We start from the raw sequence: 17,504 nt of genomic DNA on the forward strand, positions 1-17,504 counted from the left end.
TTATTCCCATTAACCCCACTCCTGCCTCTCCCAGGCTGCCCCAATGCCCAAACAATTTGCTCAGAGCCCAGAGAAGAGCAGGGGAGCATGAGGGAAGCGATGAGACCTTTCCTGCTGTGTCCCTGCCTTTTTATTCCACTGCTCCAGCTCTTGTGAGGGCTGAATTTCATCCACTCCTCCAACACTGACAGGGAAACCTCTAAGAGCAGCTCCCTTGTGCTCATTCAAGATTTCCTCTCTCCTCTGCAGTGTCCTCTGGGTTTAAATGGCTTTGATTGGTGCACCTGGGACTGTCAGGAGAGGTTCAGGGAACAAAATGCTGATTTGTATAATTATTAGTGAGCAGGAAGCTTCCCAGGTGTCCTTCAGTCAGTGTCACCACCCCAGTGGCCACACTGGAGCCCTGATGGGAGCTGAAGGAGCAGCTCTGGGAGCCCTCACTCCTGGCACTTCACATTAAATTAGTAATGCCCGTTAAATGGGGATCTTAGCTGGCATTATTTAAACATAACCTCGCAGGACATCGGCCTGGAGCAGCTGCAGCACAGAGTGAGGGGTGATGCAGCTCAGCCATGCATGAGTGTGCAGCAGCTCCTCTGTGCCTGGGGCTGGGGCCAGGCCCTGCAGGAGCTCCAGCAGGTTCTCAAGCACATGGACACCCAAACTCATTAAAACCAGGCTGAAAATCAGGATTTGGTAATGGATTCAAACATTTTTTAACAGCTTTGATATTGCATTTACATTGCCCCCAGATGGAGGAAGGAATGGTGAATCTGACTCTATGTTTTCAGAAGGTTGATTTATTATTTTATGATACTCTATTATATTAAAGAATACTAAACTATACTAAAGAATATAGGAAGGATACTTACAGACTATATTATATTAAAGATATACTAAACTATACTGAAGAATACAGGAAGGATACTTGCAGAATGTTAAAAAGATAATAATGAAAACTTGTGACTCTTTCCAGAGTCCCAGCACAGCTTGGCACTGATTGGCCAATGAGTCAAAATAATTCACACTAGACACCAATAAAATAATCACTTTTTGGACAAACAATCTCCAAACACATTCCACGTGAGCAAAACACAGGAGAAGCAAATGAGATAAAATTGTTTTCCTTTTTCTCGGAGGCTTCTCAGCTTCCCAGGAGAAAAAATCCTGGGCAAAGGGATTTTTCCAGAAAATGTGAATGTGGCAATTTGAGGCCTTCCATTTGTAGGTACCTTCCTTAAATATCAAGAATCTGAGTTTAGGCGCCCAAAAATCTCAGGGATTTCAGGGAATCTTATAAGAAATAGAAGGAATATGGAAGGAAAAGAGAAGGAAATAGAAGGAAAATGGAAGTAAATAGGAGGAGACTGGAAGGAAATAGAAGGAATGGAGAAGGAAGTAAAAGGAATAGAGAAGGAAATAGAAGGAATATGGAAAAAATAGAAAGAATATGGAAAAATATAGAAGGACAATAGAAGGAATATGGAAAGAAATAGAAGGAATATAGAAGAAATATGGAAGGAAATGGAAGGAATGGAGAAAGAAACAGAATGAATAGGGAAAGAAATAGTGAGTGCTGAGCCTCATTGAAGGGATATTTTCCTGCTGATACTAAATGACTAATTGTGCTTTTATAATCAATTATTGAAGCCTGGATGAGAGAGGAGAGCTCCTTCAACAACCACTGCTGTACAAAGCAGGCTCTGGCTCCCACAAAATACAAATCAGCCTTTCCTCCAGTGGCTGATTGTGAAAAGAAATCTGTGTCAAGGGTTCTATTTCTCCCCTAACATTTTTTGTTGTCTCTTTTGAGGTTTGTTTGTGTCATTTGGGGTTTTTCCCCCCTTGTATTCTTGGTGTTTTATTTCAGTTGCCACCCCAAAAAATGGAACAAAAATGGGTTTTTGCTCAAGAGATTCAAAGTGATGAATGAATTTTGTTCTTTTTTATCAAGAAGCTGCTCAGATCATTTAAATCGAGTGAGAGAAGTTTATACAGGCAATCTTGAAGAAGGGACAAAAAGGAATCAGCACCAGGGGGGAGTCAACAGCAATAGTAGGAGTTTTGGGCAGAAAATGCAGCTTTTGGATAAGTTTTGGGTGGTGGGGACATTAAAACACCACTGAGAAGAGAATGAGCAGCTCTGCAGCACTGGGGAACAGCTCGGGCTCAAGGATGTGATTCCTTGGAGGAGGAAGGGCAGAGTGAAAGGAATAAATTGATAGAGGGGCAATCAAAACTTCATTTTAAAATAAAGTTTTGAAGCTTTAAACCTTCTTTACAAATGAAGTTTTGTTTGGGGGAGGTGGGCAGGCAGTGCAGGGTGCCAGCACTCCTCTGCCTCTCCCTGGGGAGGAATTGATCCCATTAAATGCATCAGGGAATTCGCAGCAGAGCCAGGGACATCTTCTGTCACACCCCTAATGCACAGAGACAGGCTCAGTGCTGCCTGGCCTGCAGAAAAATGAATTTTTCTCCATTGATTCGTGTCCTGCTCTGAGAATCAAGGGGGGTTTAGGTGCATCATTAAGGAAATCAGGTTTGGTCAAGCGTGTGGGGAAAAGTTCTGGAGGAATCTTGGGATTTGGTTATGTGGGATGGACAGAGCTGCTCTGTGGGAACTGTGATATCCACCCAATCTAGATTAGAGTTGGCTAATCAGGCTATATTAGATAAAAATGCTGTTTAAAATGTTGTGATACAGGGAGGAAATCAGTTCTGGAGAGGAGGAGCCAAATGCTGCTCCTGTCTCCATCTGAGGCTGGAAGGGGCAAACAAAACTTGGATGAAACTGGGTGCACAAAGATGATTTTTGTTCTTTTACTCTCTCTGGATCTATCGAGGTTTTGTTTCCAGGACTCAAAGATCCAGCTTCTGATCTTTGTTGTCTTCCCATAAATACCTGCAGAGCTCAGTCATCAACACCAAATTCCTTCAGAGCTTCCAAGAGTTGTGCCCCTCGTTGAGAGCTTCATAAATATTTCTGTATTTCATAAAAAATGAACTGAAGGTGACCAAAAGAATCACCAAGCCCAGCAGCTCCTGGCTTTGCACAGGGTTTGTTTTCATCCCTGGAGAGGCTGAGCAGCATTTTATCCCTGATTTTTTTTTTTTTGTTAGGCAAAGTATAGAGAAATGGTGTGTGGGTGGAGTAACACAGGGAAAGGAAAGAAAGCTTGGAGAAGTGGAGTGTGATGTCCCAAACCACAGGCTGGCAGCCTTGCCCATGGTTTGCTGCCTTCCTGCAGGCTTTACAAACACTTTCATAACTGTTCTGAGGGGAGGAATTTCTGCTCTGCACTCCAAGGCATCGAGGTGGGTAAATCTGCTTTATCTCCCTTCTGCTGTGCAGGCTGGGCGTTTCTTTATGGGGTACCTGAGGTAATTTTAAACATTTGCTCCTTTGCGTGAGGGTGAAGCTGAAGCTGGGCTTTAGAGGTGTAAAGGTGTCTCTTGTGTGCCTTAAAATGCCCTTTGGGAGGGAGTTCAAACTCACTCCCCGTAGCCACCAATTTCTGCTTGATTGAGCTTTGCCCTCATCGGTGAAGCGCAGCTACGACAAGAAATTAAATCAGTTTTTAGGGGATTTCTTTCCCTCCTGAAAACACAAAAAGAAAACCACGCAGCAGGAAGAGAGAGGGTTCAGCAAGCCTGAAATCTCCAATTTCCAGTGCAGAAAAGAGCCCAGAGCTAATGCATCCAGGGGAGCGTGTTTGTCCTCCTGAGGAGCTTTTTCCAGGACTCTCCCTCCAACCCCTGAGTGTCAAATCTGATTTTTTTTTTTTCCATGCTGGATTTTTTTTCTCTTTTTTTTTTTTTTTTTTCTTGCCGCCTCCAAACTTAACTGTTTTGCCACTGGAGAAATCCTCTTGTTTCTCTGTTAAATATCTGTATTCTATGCTGGAAATCAAGCTCTACCTCACCCACATGACTGGTCTTCACTATTAATCCCAGCTGATGGCAGGGAGGGGCTCTAGTGGGAGGCAGCCATGTGGTGAACATTGAGCTCAGTGTTTTCCCCCTGCTTCTCTCCTCTCCAGACAGGCAAAATTGTTCTGTGCTGCCGTGGATGTGAAGTCCTCTCCGTGCTGCTTCTCCCCCAGAAACTCCCAGGGCCTTGAATCTGCAGCCCTCAAAAAAACAAAAAAAAAAAGAAATCTGGCTGGATCTGGCTGGAAGATGGAGCAGGGGATGAATAGCAGGAGGGAAGAAAGAGTGAAGTTGGTGATTTTTCTGGCACATGGATGCAATTACACTCAGTGCATTCCAGAGGCGTTCCTGTGAATGCTCTGCAGGTCTGCCTGCTGTCCTTGGGAGAGAGGAAGAAAAAAGGAGGACAAGTCCCTCTTGCTGGGAGACGGAATGTCTGCATTTTCAATCCTCTTCTTAGGTAGGTTGGCTTTTTTTTGGTGTTGTTTGCTTTTTATTTAATCAAACTTCCACCGGTCTGCTCCGTGTGCCTGAAATTCATCGCTGGCGAGTTGGAGAAAAGGGCTTTGTAAGGAGGAAACTTTTGTGGAAAACTGTGAATTTCAGTGGTGTTTGAGCTCTGATCCTTTTCTGGTTGCTTTATGAGCAGGTTGACAGCCGGAGATCTCTGATTAATCCAAATTAATTTTAAAAAGTGCTGGTCAAACAGGCTCATTTGGGAACGTGTGTTTGTTGTTTGAAGAGAGCAGCGCTTTTCAGGGATAAAGGAGAGAGGGGCTTGGAGCTCTTGGGCAAAACAAGGTTGAATAAAATGTCTTTGTTTCAGGCAGAGTGTCAAATTTGTGTAACTGTGTGGAATTGTTGGGCACTGAGCGTTCAGATGTTGAAAAGAAAAAGGAGTTATTGTTTGCAAGGGGTGGCTGAGATTAGAAACAGATGTGTTGGAGTGCAGCAGGGGGAGAAAGGGATGAGAGAAGGGGGAAGGAGACAGAGAAAAGAGAGAGGGGCTGATTTGTTGAGGAGGAGAGAATGGGAAAAGAGGAAAGAGGGAAAAGAGAGTGAAGGAAAGCTGGAGGGAAAAGAGTTGGCAGCCCTGAGGTGTCTGAGGGGCTCCTGTGCCTCCCTCCTGCTCAGCCCGTGCTGCTGACAGCGCCAGCCCTGCCTGGGCAAACCCTGCCCCTTCCAGGACCCGCTGGGCGCTGGGACCTGGCACAGGTGTGGGCTGGGCTCTGCCTCCCTGCCAGGAGCTGGGGCAGGGGCACAGCAGAAATGGGATTCTTGAACAGCTCCAAAGGATTGTGGCAGGCAAAGCCCAGTTCAAGGCTCCCAGGTGCGGGATGTGGACTGGAGAGGGAGGTCTGGTGATCAAATTCAATCAATTTGTGCAGCTGCTGATAAATGGAGAAGTGGCTTTGGCCCTGGGGATTGGGAAGGTTTTTTCCTCGGTTGGGCCCTGAGGTTTTCTGTGCTTTCTCTGTGCTGGGGTCTGGGTGTGCTGGGGGATCTGGGCACTGCAGGCAGCGCTCTGTGCCCTTTGTGCCCATCTGCTCATTTGTGCCTCTCTGTGGTGGGCAGCGCTTGAGAGAGGGCTCAGCCCTTCAGGACGTGGCTCTGTGGAAATTTGGGACACAGAGGGGGGGGTTGCTCACCTTGCTGATGGAGACAATGGGGACTGCAGTCTTTGATCCCATTCAGCTGCTGAATATTCCAATTTGTGGAAGGTTTAGGGTGAGAGGAACAAACTGTTGCTGCAGAAAAGGTGGGTTTGTCTGTAATATAACAACAACTCAGCTTTGCTGCTTTTATCTATAAAACACAAGTGGCTTTATCAATTGTCTTGGTTTACAAGGCAGCTGTTTGCTAGGGAAGGCAGGAAGCCTTCCTGGAATGGAGAATTTAAATTATCAACGTGTCCTCAGCATCTCCACCATGACAGGAACACAGGAATGCCCAACAAAAGACACTCTGCCCCCACCTGGAGTCAGCTTCCTCAGCCTCTCCTGTCCAAGCACTGGTGAGGGGAGAACTGTCCTCAAATCTCAGAGCAAAACTTGGAATTTTTGTTTCCTGGCCCTGCAGTGGGCACTGAACTTTACCTGAGCTTTACCTACCCTGCCAGCAGAGGACTTGCTCTTCCTGCTCCTTGGCCAGCTTTGCTCACCAATATTAGAAGCAAGTCCAGGGAAAAGGAAGGAAATGTTGTGGTTCCCTGCTCCTGGATCCTCCTGAGCACAGGGAGGCTGGGGAGTCTGATTTGCTGGCTAAAGCCAGGATTTTCTGCAGTAAAAATCTACAGAACTGCCAGGAATGTCTTGCTGCTTTTTTTTTTTTTTTTTGCTGATAAAGTGAAGACTAATGTGGAAAAACCCAGGTTTTAGAGAAGCCTGGAGAGGAAGGTTTGTGTTTTCATCATTAAACATCCCAGAAACGTGGCTAATATACACAAGTCTTGTCTTTTCCACTGTTTACCTCTCCGGGGCACACGAGCAGCTGTGTGAGGAGACAGGAAACAGGGGCCAATCTGTTTGAAGGAGACTTTACTCAAACAGGACAAGATGAAAGGCTTGGCTGAGTGTGGACAAGAGCTCACTTTGCCAGGAGAGGCTGAGGAGGGGACGGTGGCCCTGTGAGCTCTACATGACTGTGACCAGCTGAGCAGTGAGAATCAGGTGTCACAAACTCCCTTTGTGCCACTGCACCCTCCAAAAGCAGAATTTTGAAGTGGTTCTTCGCTCCAGAGTGGAAAGAGTTCGTAATAGGGTGTTGCATTTTTCACCCAATAAAGAAGTAGCCAAAGTTTTCATTGAAATGTGTTCCTGAATTGGTTTAAATTTTATGGGGTGGGAAATCTCCGCCTTTCCCCCACTCCAAGTCAATCACGAGTGTTTCTAATGACTGACAATGAAGGAAACAATGAAGGAAAAAGATGATTTTTCTCGTGATCAGAACAGCTTGGAGGGGTGATTATTTGTATGCCTGGCTCTGTCACAGGTTCCATGTGCTCTGTCACTGGTTCCCTGTGCTTTGTCACAGATTCTGTGTGCTCTACCACTGGTTCCATCTGGTTCCCTGAGCTCTGTCACTGGTTCCCTGTGCTCTGTCACTGGTTCCATGTGCTCTTTACTGGTTTCCTGTGCTCTGTTACTCGTTTCTTGCTCTGTCACTGGTTCCCTGTGCTCTGTCACTGGTTTCTTGCTCTTTACTGGTTCCCTGAGCTCTTTACTGGTTCCCTGAGCTCTTTACTGGTTCCCTGAGCTCTGTCACTGGTTCCCTGAGCTCTGTCACTGGTTCCATGTGCTCTGTCACTGGTTTCTTGCTCTGTCACTGGTTCCGTGTGCTCTGTCACAGATTCTGTGTGCTCTGTCACAGGTTCCATGTCTGTCATTGGTTTCCTGGGCTCTGTCACTGGTTCTGTGTGCTCTGTCACAGATTCTGTGTGCTCTGTCACTGGTTTCTTGCACTTTACTGGTTCCCTGTGCTCTGTCACTGGTTCCCTGAGCTCTGTCACTGGTTCCATGTGCTCTGTCACTGGTTTCTTGCTCTTTACTGGTTCCCTGTGCTCTGTCACTGGTTCCATGTGCTCTGTCACTGGTTCCCTGTGCTCTGTCACTGGTTTCTTGCACTTTACTGGTTCCCTGAGCTCTGTCACTGGTTCCCTGTGCTCTGTCACCGGTTTCCTGTGCTTTTTCCTTGGCTGGGGCTGCTCTGAGTGCTCTGCCCTGCAGGCGCTGCTGCCTTTGGGGGTCAGAGCAGGAGCTGTGCCACCCCCAGCCCCTCACCCACCTTTGCCATCCTGCTGGGCACTGGCCCCTTCCAGCAGCGCTGGGGGCCACTCACCACAGTGAAGGAAAAGCAGCACCTCACCAGTGAGAGGAATGAGGGATTTGTCTTTCCAAACCAGCTGTGGGGCTGCTGGGAGATAAAACCAGCACTGGGAGAGAAAAGAAACAATGGGAAGGATCCCACTGAGTGATGAATGGAATAAGAGATTTGCTTTTACAGATAAACTGTAGGTTTGCTGATAAACAAAATTAGGCATTGGGAGATGAAAGAAACAATGGGGAAGAAAAACCCCTAAATGCTGTAAGAATTAAAAATTAAAAGGGAGGGTTATACATTAGAGGGGAATCTTTGAGAAATCTTCAGTATCAGGTGTTCTGGGAAGTCTGAACCTCTCAAGTACCTCAGAAATGGGGAAGAGAGAGAAGGCAAATGTGGCTGGGAAATTGGGATAAAAAGGAGGCTGCATCCTCCAAAAATTGAGAGACCCCAGGGGAATGGCCCATGGCCTCTGCCTTGATTGGAATAAAGTTCCAGGACTCCTCTGTCTCCTTTTTGGACATAAACCTCTGGTGTTTGTGGGTGAATTTTCCTAACACCAGCGATTCTGTGGGAGCCCTGTGGGAGCTGGGGTCACTCTGGGGCGCTGCTGAGGGTCAGGGTCCCTGCAGAGCAGCTCAGCTTTGCCCTGCACGCTCTGAGCTCAGGGATCTCTTTCAGCACCATCCCAGGGCTCTGACCCTGCCGTGCTGAGCCCCAGCTCCTCCTGTCTCACTGCACAGCCAAAAGGTTCTGGAGCAGCTCCTTGCAGGCCCTGCTGGCGTGAGGAATTGCCTCTGACAGCCGGCATTTGCCCAGGTATCCACGGCTGGTAGCTGGGAAATCCGAGCTGATGCAGAGCTGGGGCTGCCCGGGGCTGTGCTCTGCTGGGAAACCCTCCTGTTCCTGCTCCCAAACCCTCCTGTTCCTGCTCCCCAAACCCCACTGTTCCTGCTCCCAAACCCCTCTGTTCCTGCTCCCAAACCCCCCTGTTCCTGCTCCCAAACCCCCCTGTTCCTGCTCCCAAACCCCCCTGTTCCTGCTCCCCAAACCCTCCTGTTCCTGCTCCCCAAACCCTCCTGTTCCTGCTCCCCAAACCCTCCTGTTCCTGCTCCCCAAACCCCACTGTTCCTGCTCCCCAAACCCCACTGTTCCTGCTCCCCAAACCCCTCTGTTCCTGCTCCCCAAACCCCTCTGTTCCTGCTCCCCAAACCCCTCTGTTCCTGCTCCCCAAACCCCTCTGTTCCTGCTCCCCAAACCCCACTGTTCCTGCTCCCCAAATCCCCCTGTTCCTGCTCCCCAAATCCCACTGTTCCTGCTCCCCAAACCCCCCTGTTCCTGCTCCCCAAACCCCCCTGTTCCTGCTCCCCAAACCCCCCTGTTCCTGCTCCCCAAACCCCACTGTTCCCGCTCCCCAAACCCTCCTGTCCTGGCCCACAACAAAGCAGAACCCACTGGGACAGTTGGTTTTTCAAGAAGTGCCCCCACTCTCAGTGGGAATTGGGGATTTAGTGGGTGTTTCTCCCTAGCACTTTGTGGAAACCAAGGGGGCAGATTTCAGAGAGCTTAAAACAAACTGAATGGATTTTTATTTCCCAAAAACCAAAAGAGAGAGATTTCAGGTTCCTTCAAAGTTTATGGTTCTGTATTCCTGCTGATTTCCCAGGAGTGAAAACCAAAGGAAATAGTTTTTAGGTTGTTTAGAACAAAGCTTGTAGACTTTTATTCCTGCTGATTTCCCAGAAATAGTAGAAAGCAAAGGAGATTGTTTTCAGGTTGCCTAAAACAAAAGTTAGGGGCCTCTATTTCTGCTGATTTTCCAGATATTTCCAGAATTTCTCAGTGATAACTGGAAAATAGCAAATATCTTATATATTTTTGTTTTCTTTGGCTCCTTCTCTTGCCTTTGACTGTTCCATGGTGTTGCAGGTTGGTGGTACAAGAGCTTTGCCTCGCTTTTTTCTAACATTTAGCACCAACCTTGGCTCAGAATTGGTGTAAAAAAAAAAAGAAAAGAAAAAAAAAAGAAAATAAAGAAAAAGAAAATTAAAAAAAAAAAAAGAAAAGAACAAAAAGCCAACCTGCAGCTGGGAAAAGAAGTTTTGTGTGTGATTTTGTGTCTTGATTTCACTTCCCTTTTGTCACTGGCTCCTGCAGGAATGCAGGGAACTTGCTGGTGTATTTAGCTTTTCAAAAGGACTGTTCTCCCCAGGACAGCTTCGTGGAATTGATAATAATTCTCTCAAATTCCAAGAGCAGGCAACAAAACATCAACTGTGAGTGATATTCATTATCTGTTAGAAGAATTAAACTTGGGTTTCCTTCCAAGCCTTCATCAGAGCACAGCTCTGGGAATACCTGAGGAAAGGGAATAAAGGAGAGCAGGGGGGATTAAAAGGAGCCAGACATGACTGAGCTGCTCTCTGGCAGAATATCAGGGTTAACTCTCCTCTGAGACACTCCAGCTCTTCCAAAGCCAGGGATGGTTTGCATCAAATATTTGCTGTCGAGACGCTTGATGATGAATTGCCTGTTTTTCTCTAGTGGTGCTTTGTTTTGTATGAAATAGTTGGGATTTTTAACATCTAACACCAAATAAACTTTATTTTGGAGGGGTTTTTTTTAATCCAGAAAGGACATTTTACCATGAGGAGGAAAAGGAAGAAAACCTGCCAGAAAGAGGCAAAGCAGCCAAATTTGTGGAGGAAAAAAAATTCATTTTTATGGGAAGTAGAGGCAGAGGGGGGGCAACTTTTCTGAATTTCCCATGGAAAACAAGCGATGTTTTAGCTTTGTACCCACCCTGGCTTTGTCCCCTCCATGCAGAATTAGTGGTTTGGTTCTGGGGGGCCTGGCCCACCTCAGAATGACATTTTTGTGTGAGAGCAGCACAAGTTTCTGGCCAGAAACGCCACTGCACAACGGCAGGGAGGGATCCTGGTGTTTGTCCTGAGGATCACAACCAGCACTCCTGCTCTCCTCCAGGCAAACGCGGGGCTCTGCAGGGGATCCAGCACCTCTGCAGCCTGGAATTTGTTTTCACAGCCAAACGATAGAGATTTAAACACTCTTAAATGTGTTTGGAAAATCTTTGAAGTCTAAATCTTTGTTACACTGGGCTGAAATTTGTGTGTGATGCCAGTAAAATTGGTGTTACAATGCTACAAATGGTGCTGCCAGCTGCTTTCTGTGCCTTTTCCCCACAATTTTAGTCAAAACACACCTTGAATTCCTAATTAAACAGTGCCCTGTGTCAGCCCAGGCTGCAGGCAGAGTTTGTGCCTCTGAAATCTGTTTTATTGTGCTGCAGAAGAGGCTGCTCCGGGCGCAGAAGGAGCTTGGTGGTGCCTTGTTGAAAAGATGAATGGGTCTGGTTTGGTTGTTTTTTGTGTTTGGGATTTTTTTTTTGGTTATGTTTTCTGGGGTTGTTTGGTTTTTGTTTTTTTTTTTTTGTTTGTTTGTTTGTTTGTAGGTTTTTTGGGGTTTTTTGTGGGGCTTTTTGGGGGGATTTTTTTGTTTTGGTTTTTTTTTTTGGTTTTTTGTGGGTTGTTTGGTTTGGTTTGGTTTTGGGTTTTCTTGGGGTTTTCTTGGTTTTGTTTTTTTTTTATTATTTTTTGTTTTGGTGTGTTTTTTGGTTTTTTTTTTGTTTTTTTTTTTTTTTTTTGTTTTGTTTTGTTTTTTTTTTTTTTCCCCCAAAGCTGTGCCTTCATTTGTTTTTAGAAAAGCTCAGTTTACAGAAGCAGCCCAGCAAAAAGTCAAGGGTGAAGCCAGGTCAGGGAGGTCTGGGATGGAGCCTCAGACGCCAGGACAGCGCGGGATGCAGGGCAGGAAGCACAACAATGGAAAATGTGCGAGAAGTCACCAAGCACGGGGCTGGATTCCAGCTCCCCCATCTCCCTCCTCCCCTCAGCACTGCTGGGGGCAGTGGCAGCCACCTCTGGGCTCTGCCACTTTTGGTCCAGCCCCACCAGGGCTAAAATGTGTTGGCTTTGAGTGCAACAAGGACCTGGAGCCCTGCGCTGGGTTATCCACCCAGAATGAAGCTGCTCCTCCTGGCCAGAGATACCCTGGTCCTGGAAAAGGAGGATGGGCACCAGGCCAGGCTCTCCTAAACCTCACCTTGGCACCCTGGATTATTTATCTGGCTCCTTAACGAGCTCTGGCTCTTCTTTGCAACGAGTTGTAAAGAGAACAGAGCAGCTTGAAGGTGCTGGATGGACAGAAAGCCACAAAACCCATCCTGTCCTCATCGGCTCCTTCCCTTCCTCCAGGAAATCATTTGGCAGCTGAAAAAAGGCAAATATTTCACTGAGAACTTCCCAGCCCCAGCCCCAGGGTGTCAGATTTGCTGTCCCAAGGGGATCAATACCCATCACATCCTCTTTCTCCTCTCTGGAGCTGCCAGGTTTGGGGTTTTTTTGGGGTTTTTTGTGGCAGGAAAACTGTCAGGATCTCTTGCTTGTGAGAGTGACCCCAAGAAGAGTTGGAAAGTCTCTTTTCCCAGCCTGGTGCTTGAAGAAGGAGTCAGGGCTCTTCATTTCTCCTTCTCAAGGTTGTTCATTGTTCCTTACCTATAAAATTCTTTCTCCTGCCCTGCCAGGTCCATCCAGCAGGACAGTTCCAGGCACTGTGCCTGCCCCCAGGGCAGGGTTATGTCTTTGTACTAAAAACTACCTGTACAATGTTTACAATGACTTCCCAATACCCATCACCTGTGTTAGACACTGAGCTTCTACTCTAAACCAATCCCAAAGTGCCACCATCACAGCAGAAGATGGAGGCCAAGAAGCAGGAGAAAGGCTGGATGTGCCCGTGCTCACAGGGGGCTGAGGATGAGGGAAGAGACGAGGATCTGACTCCATGTTACACAAGGCTGATTTATTATTTTATGATATATATTCTATTAAAACTATACTAAAAGAATAGAAGAAAGGATTTCATCAGAAGGCTGGCTAAGAATAGAAAAAGAAAGAATGATAACAAAGGCTTGTGGCTCGGCTTCCTGTCTGAGCCAGCTGGGCTGTGATTGGCCATTAATCAGAAACAACCACATCACAACATCACAGCAGAAGATGGAGGCCAAGAAGAAGGAGAAAGGCTGGACATGCCCAGATTCCTCCATCTTGCCCCCTGAACCCCCATTCTAAAAACCCCAAAATTCTACTTTTTCACCCCATGATAAATTCACCATCACTCTACTTAATTTGCCGTGGCTTGCAGATCTTCATCTAAGGTTGGTGATTTGCTCCACGGGTCATAATCAGACCCACAGGGGCATCCTGGGCTCTGTGCCAGGGTCTCTGAGCCCCCTGGCAGGGTCCTGGCCGTCCTGGACAGCCAGAGGGGTGTGCTGGGTTCCCAGAGCAAACCGGGCTGAGCCCTGGCTGGGTGCAGAGGTTGGAGCTCAGGTTTGTGCCTGCAGCTGAGGGAAAAGGTCACTGAGGATTGGGTGGGTTTGTGACATTGCCTGGCAGGAGGGAGGCTGCTCTGAAATGGAGCGTGCAGGGTTAGAGGCAAGGGATGACCACGGCTTGGTCACTCCAAGAGAGAGAATTTATTCCCTTTTTATTCCCTCCACTTTGCACAGAGAGCATTCAAAGCACATCTGAGACAGGGGGAAGCTCACACACAGGTGGGTGCACGCTGCAGAGGGTGATGGAGCACTTGGAACACCTCTAAATTAAAGTCATTTTAACTTAAAGGCATTTTCCTCCTGATCCATCCCCAACTGTGGGCACAGCAGTGATGTGCAGATCTTTAACAAACAGCAGAATCCAAGCTGAAATCCTTCACCTGCCACCTGGAGGGACTTGGCTTTATTTTCTAAAAAATTCTGATATTTATCACCTATTAATGTTTTTTTTTTTTTTTTGTACCACTGTGCTGATGTTAAAAACAGGACCACACTCCTGGTACTGTATCTCTTCTAAGTCCCCTTTTAACTCCGTTAACAATAACCAAACTAACAGGATATTCTTAACAATTACCCACTGTTTTACAGCCGTTTCTAACCCATTTTTAACCCTGAGGAGCTCCACTGGTGGTGTGAAGTGCTGCTGTGCTCTCAGAGAAACCTCTCAGAAAGGAAATCCTGGGCTCTGAGTTGCTTCATGCTGCAGATGAAAAAAGGAAAATGAGTTTTTAACAAATGCGTGGAGCGTATGGTGGCTGCGAGATCTTTTGAACAGATTCTTTCCCCACGTGCCTGGATGGGCTGTTAGGAGCCCTTTTCAGAAATGTAAAACAAAAAGAGAATTACTCCATTCCACTCCCTCTGTGCTTCAGCAAAATATTGGAATGAGGTGGCTTTCCAGTATTAGGAATGTTGGAGGTGGGTGCTGATGAGTGTCACAGATTACTCAGCCTGTGGTTTTCCTTGCAGATGTGACAGAATTTCAAAGGTCACAGCAATGTTTAATAGAGACTTGGGCTTTTATTGGCCAGGTAGGGCCAGAAATCACAGGGTGCCTTTGTGTGTGTTTGTGCTTTCATCCAACACAGCCAGCCTGGAATATTGAACTGAACCAGAGCCAGGCACTTCTTCTTTTTTTTTATTTCATTAAAAAAAAAAATTGCAGGGTTTTCAACCTTGAAGGCAAATCACTTTATGACTTCATTGTTTAAATTTAGGTTTTGTTTTGCGGGGGGATCGTTAGACTCGAAGCAAAAGCCTTGTAGCCCAGGGACTGTCACTTCTGATTACTTCCAGTGACACTTCCAATTATTTCCAATCACAATTCCAGGGACAAGAGGGAAAAAAAAAAAAAAAAGGAGCCATGTTCTCCAACACCAGGGCTTTATTTTCCCCTTTCCTTTTCCCTGCACAGCATTTCTGGGAGCTGTGCAGGGAGAGGTGCAGAGGCGGGTTTGGAGCAGGAATTCCAGGCTGGATGTGCTGCACTGAGGCTGTGGGGTGCTGGGGATGCTGCTCTGGACCCTGCCTTGCTGAGAACATTGCCTGGTGCTGCCCAGGCCCTGGCTGGCACTGGCACTGCCCCCAGAGCAGCAGCAGCAGCAGCGGGCTCAGCATCCCTGCCCCTCCTGGGAGCTGCACAGGAGCTGCTCCTGCAGAGCAGGACACAACATGGGACACAGGGACCTGCTGGGAGAGCTTGGGTGACCCCCAGCCACGCAAAACCCTGGGTTTGGTGCAGTGAGTTTGGCCCAGAGACACAAAAAATGCTGGGGGAGCTTGAGGGACAAAAGAATCTACTGGGAGGGCTTGAGTGATTCCCAGGGACACCAAACCCAGGGCTTGGTGCAGAGTGTTTGGCCCAGGGACACAAAAATCTGCTGGGAGAGCTTGGGTGACTCCCAGGGACACCAAACCCAGGATTTGGTGCAGAGTGTTTGGCCCAGGGACACAAAAATTCTGCTGGGAGAGCTTGAGGGACACAGGAATCTCCTGGGGGGCTCAAGTGATTTCCAGAGACACCAAAACCCAGGATTTGGTGCAGAGTGTTTGGCACAGGGATGAAATAATCTTCTGGGGGAGTTCAGGTGACTCCTGGGGACACCAAACCCAGGATTTGGTGCAGTGAGTTTGGCCCAGGGATGCAGGAATCTGCTGTGAGAGCTCAGGTGACTTCCAAGGACACCAAAATCCAGGATTTGGTAGAGAGTGTTTGGCCCAGGGACACAAAAAAATCTCTGTGAGAGCTTGAGAGACTCCCAGGGACACCAAAACAGAATTTGGTGCAATGAGTTTGGGCCAGGGACACAAAAAGGACCTTGGGACACTGAGCACATCCAGAGGGGGCAGCGAGGCTGGAGAGGGGCTGGGAACACAAACCCTGAGAGGAACCCCTGAGGGAGCTGGGGGTGCTCAGCCTGGAGAAAAGGAGACTCAGGGGTGCCCCCATCACTGCACAGCTCCTGAAAGGTGCCTGTGCTCAGCTGGGGCTGGGCTCTTTCTCCAGGAGCTGACACAACCAGAGCACACAGCCTCGAGCTGCACCAAGGGAAATACAGGGTGGATAGCAGGGAAAAGTCTTTCCCAGAAAGGTTGATAAAGTTCTGGAGTGTTCTGCCCAGGGAGGTGGTGGAGTCCCCATCCCTGGGTGTGTTTAACAAAGCCTGGATGTGGCTCTGGGTGCCAGGGTTGAGTTGAGGGGTTGGGGCTGGGCTGGACTCTGTGATCTTTAGGGTCTCTTCCAACCTGGTCATTCTGTGAGTTCTGTGATTCTGGGAATTCTGTGATTCTGGGAATTCTGTGATTGTGTGAAAGGAGCTGTTTGGATCCATCCAATTCCATGGAGATGCTCCCACAGTGCAGCTTTGTCTGTGGTCTCTGCTCTGGGCGAATCCTCTCCCGTTTCCATTGTTTCAAGCTCTTGCTTGGAGACAAAGGGAATTTTAGCCACACAAAGCAGAGCTTTTTTGTGTTGACAAATGCCATGATTTTTAATTTTTTTTTCTATTCAAAGGGGAATATGAAGCAATGGTGAGTGTCTTCTGGTCAAAGAAGAATTCAGGATGTTGAGGTTCCAGCCTGGATTTTGCCAGTGATTCATGATTTAGCGGTTCAGGACTCATTTTTAAATGCCTGCTCATTGTGAGTGTCTCCATTTCACTGGAAATTGAATATACTCGGGAATTTGAGAGTGTGGGGCCACCCAAGCTGGGTCACACCAAAGGAGGTGGCACTTGGGGTGACATTTGATGTGTCCTTTAATCACCCCAGGTGTCTCAGTGTCGACTAAAGCTTTATATTTTTGTGGTTTAGATGTGTTAGGAAAATTCATCCACAAACACCAGAGGTTGGTGTCCAAAAAGGAGACAGAGCAGTCCTGGAACTTTATTCCAATCAAGGCAGAGGCCATGGGCCATTGCCCTGGGGTCTCTCCAATTTTTGGAGGACGCAGCCTCCTTTTTATCCCAATTTCCCAGCCACATTTCCCTTCTCTCTTTCCCCATTGTCTGAGGTACTTGAGAGGTTCAGACTTCCCAGAACACCTGATCCCAGAGATTCCCCTCTCATGTATAACCCTCCCTTTTCATTTTTAATTCTGATGGAATTTAGGGGTTTTTCTTCCCCATTGTTTCTTTCATCTTTCAATGTCCAATTTCATTGATCAGCAAACCCAAAGTTTATTTGTAAATCTCTTTTCCCATTCATCAATCATTGGGACCTTTCCCATTGTTTCTTTTCTCTGCCAGTGCTGGTTTTATCTCCCAGCAGCCCCACAGCTGGTTTGGAAAGACAAATCCCTCATTCCTCTCACTTAAATCAAGAGAATGTTAAATGAATTTAAAAAACTAATTATCTGCTGTGAGTGATTTACCACTGTGCCTTCCCACCCTTTTTCACCATCCCCTAACAGAGGCTGTGCTGGGCAGAACGTTGTCCTTTATTTGGAGCAATAAAATTCCGTTTCCCCGAGGAGAACCCTTGGAATGCAAACCCTTTTTATCACTTTTCAATGGCACATGACATATGCAGGAGCCTTTCCCCCGCCCTGTGATGCAAACCCAAGTGTGCAGCATCTCCCTTTGCTGCTGGCTGCAGCTTTTCCCTCCATTCCTGCCCTCGGGGTTGTCCTCTCAATATTTCCTTTTCTTCCAGCCTGCCCAGACAAACCAGCAGCTCCAGCAGCCCCTGGCAGCCTCGGTGCTGGAGCTCTTTTATCTCTGTGTGCTCGTCTTCTCTCCAGGGTCTGGGGCTTTTAGAAGCTTTTCTGGGGTCTGGGATTCTCTGTTTCTGTTGTCTCTCCACACTGAAAGCTCCTGGTTTAGCAAGTCGGGCTCAGGAACAG

The 17,504-nt window shown here is 47.4% G+C and overlaps 1 protein-coding gene across 1 annotated transcript in view; it reads left to right on the plus strand.

The window, feature by feature from the left end:
• The first annotated feature begins 4,268 nt into the window (after positions 1–4,268).
• CLMP (CXADR like membrane protein) overlaps positions 4,269–17,504 on the plus strand; it is a 55,520-nt gene continuing 42,284 nt past the window's right edge. Inside the window, exon 1 of the mRNA XM_036397535.2 lies at positions 4,269–4,390. Coding sequence (XP_036253428.1) covers positions 4,285–4,390 — 106 coding nt within the window. The 5' untranslated portion in view covers positions 4,269–4,284. The remainder of the gene's footprint in view (positions 4,391–17,504) is intronic.

The sequence above is a fragment of the Molothrus ater genome, chromosome 22 (assembly GCF_012460135.2).
Source record: "Molothrus ater isolate BHLD 08-10-18 breed brown headed cowbird chromosome 22, BPBGC_Mater_1.1, whole genome shotgun sequence".
NCBI lineage: Eukaryota > Metazoa > Chordata > Aves > Passeriformes > Icteridae > Molothrus > Molothrus ater.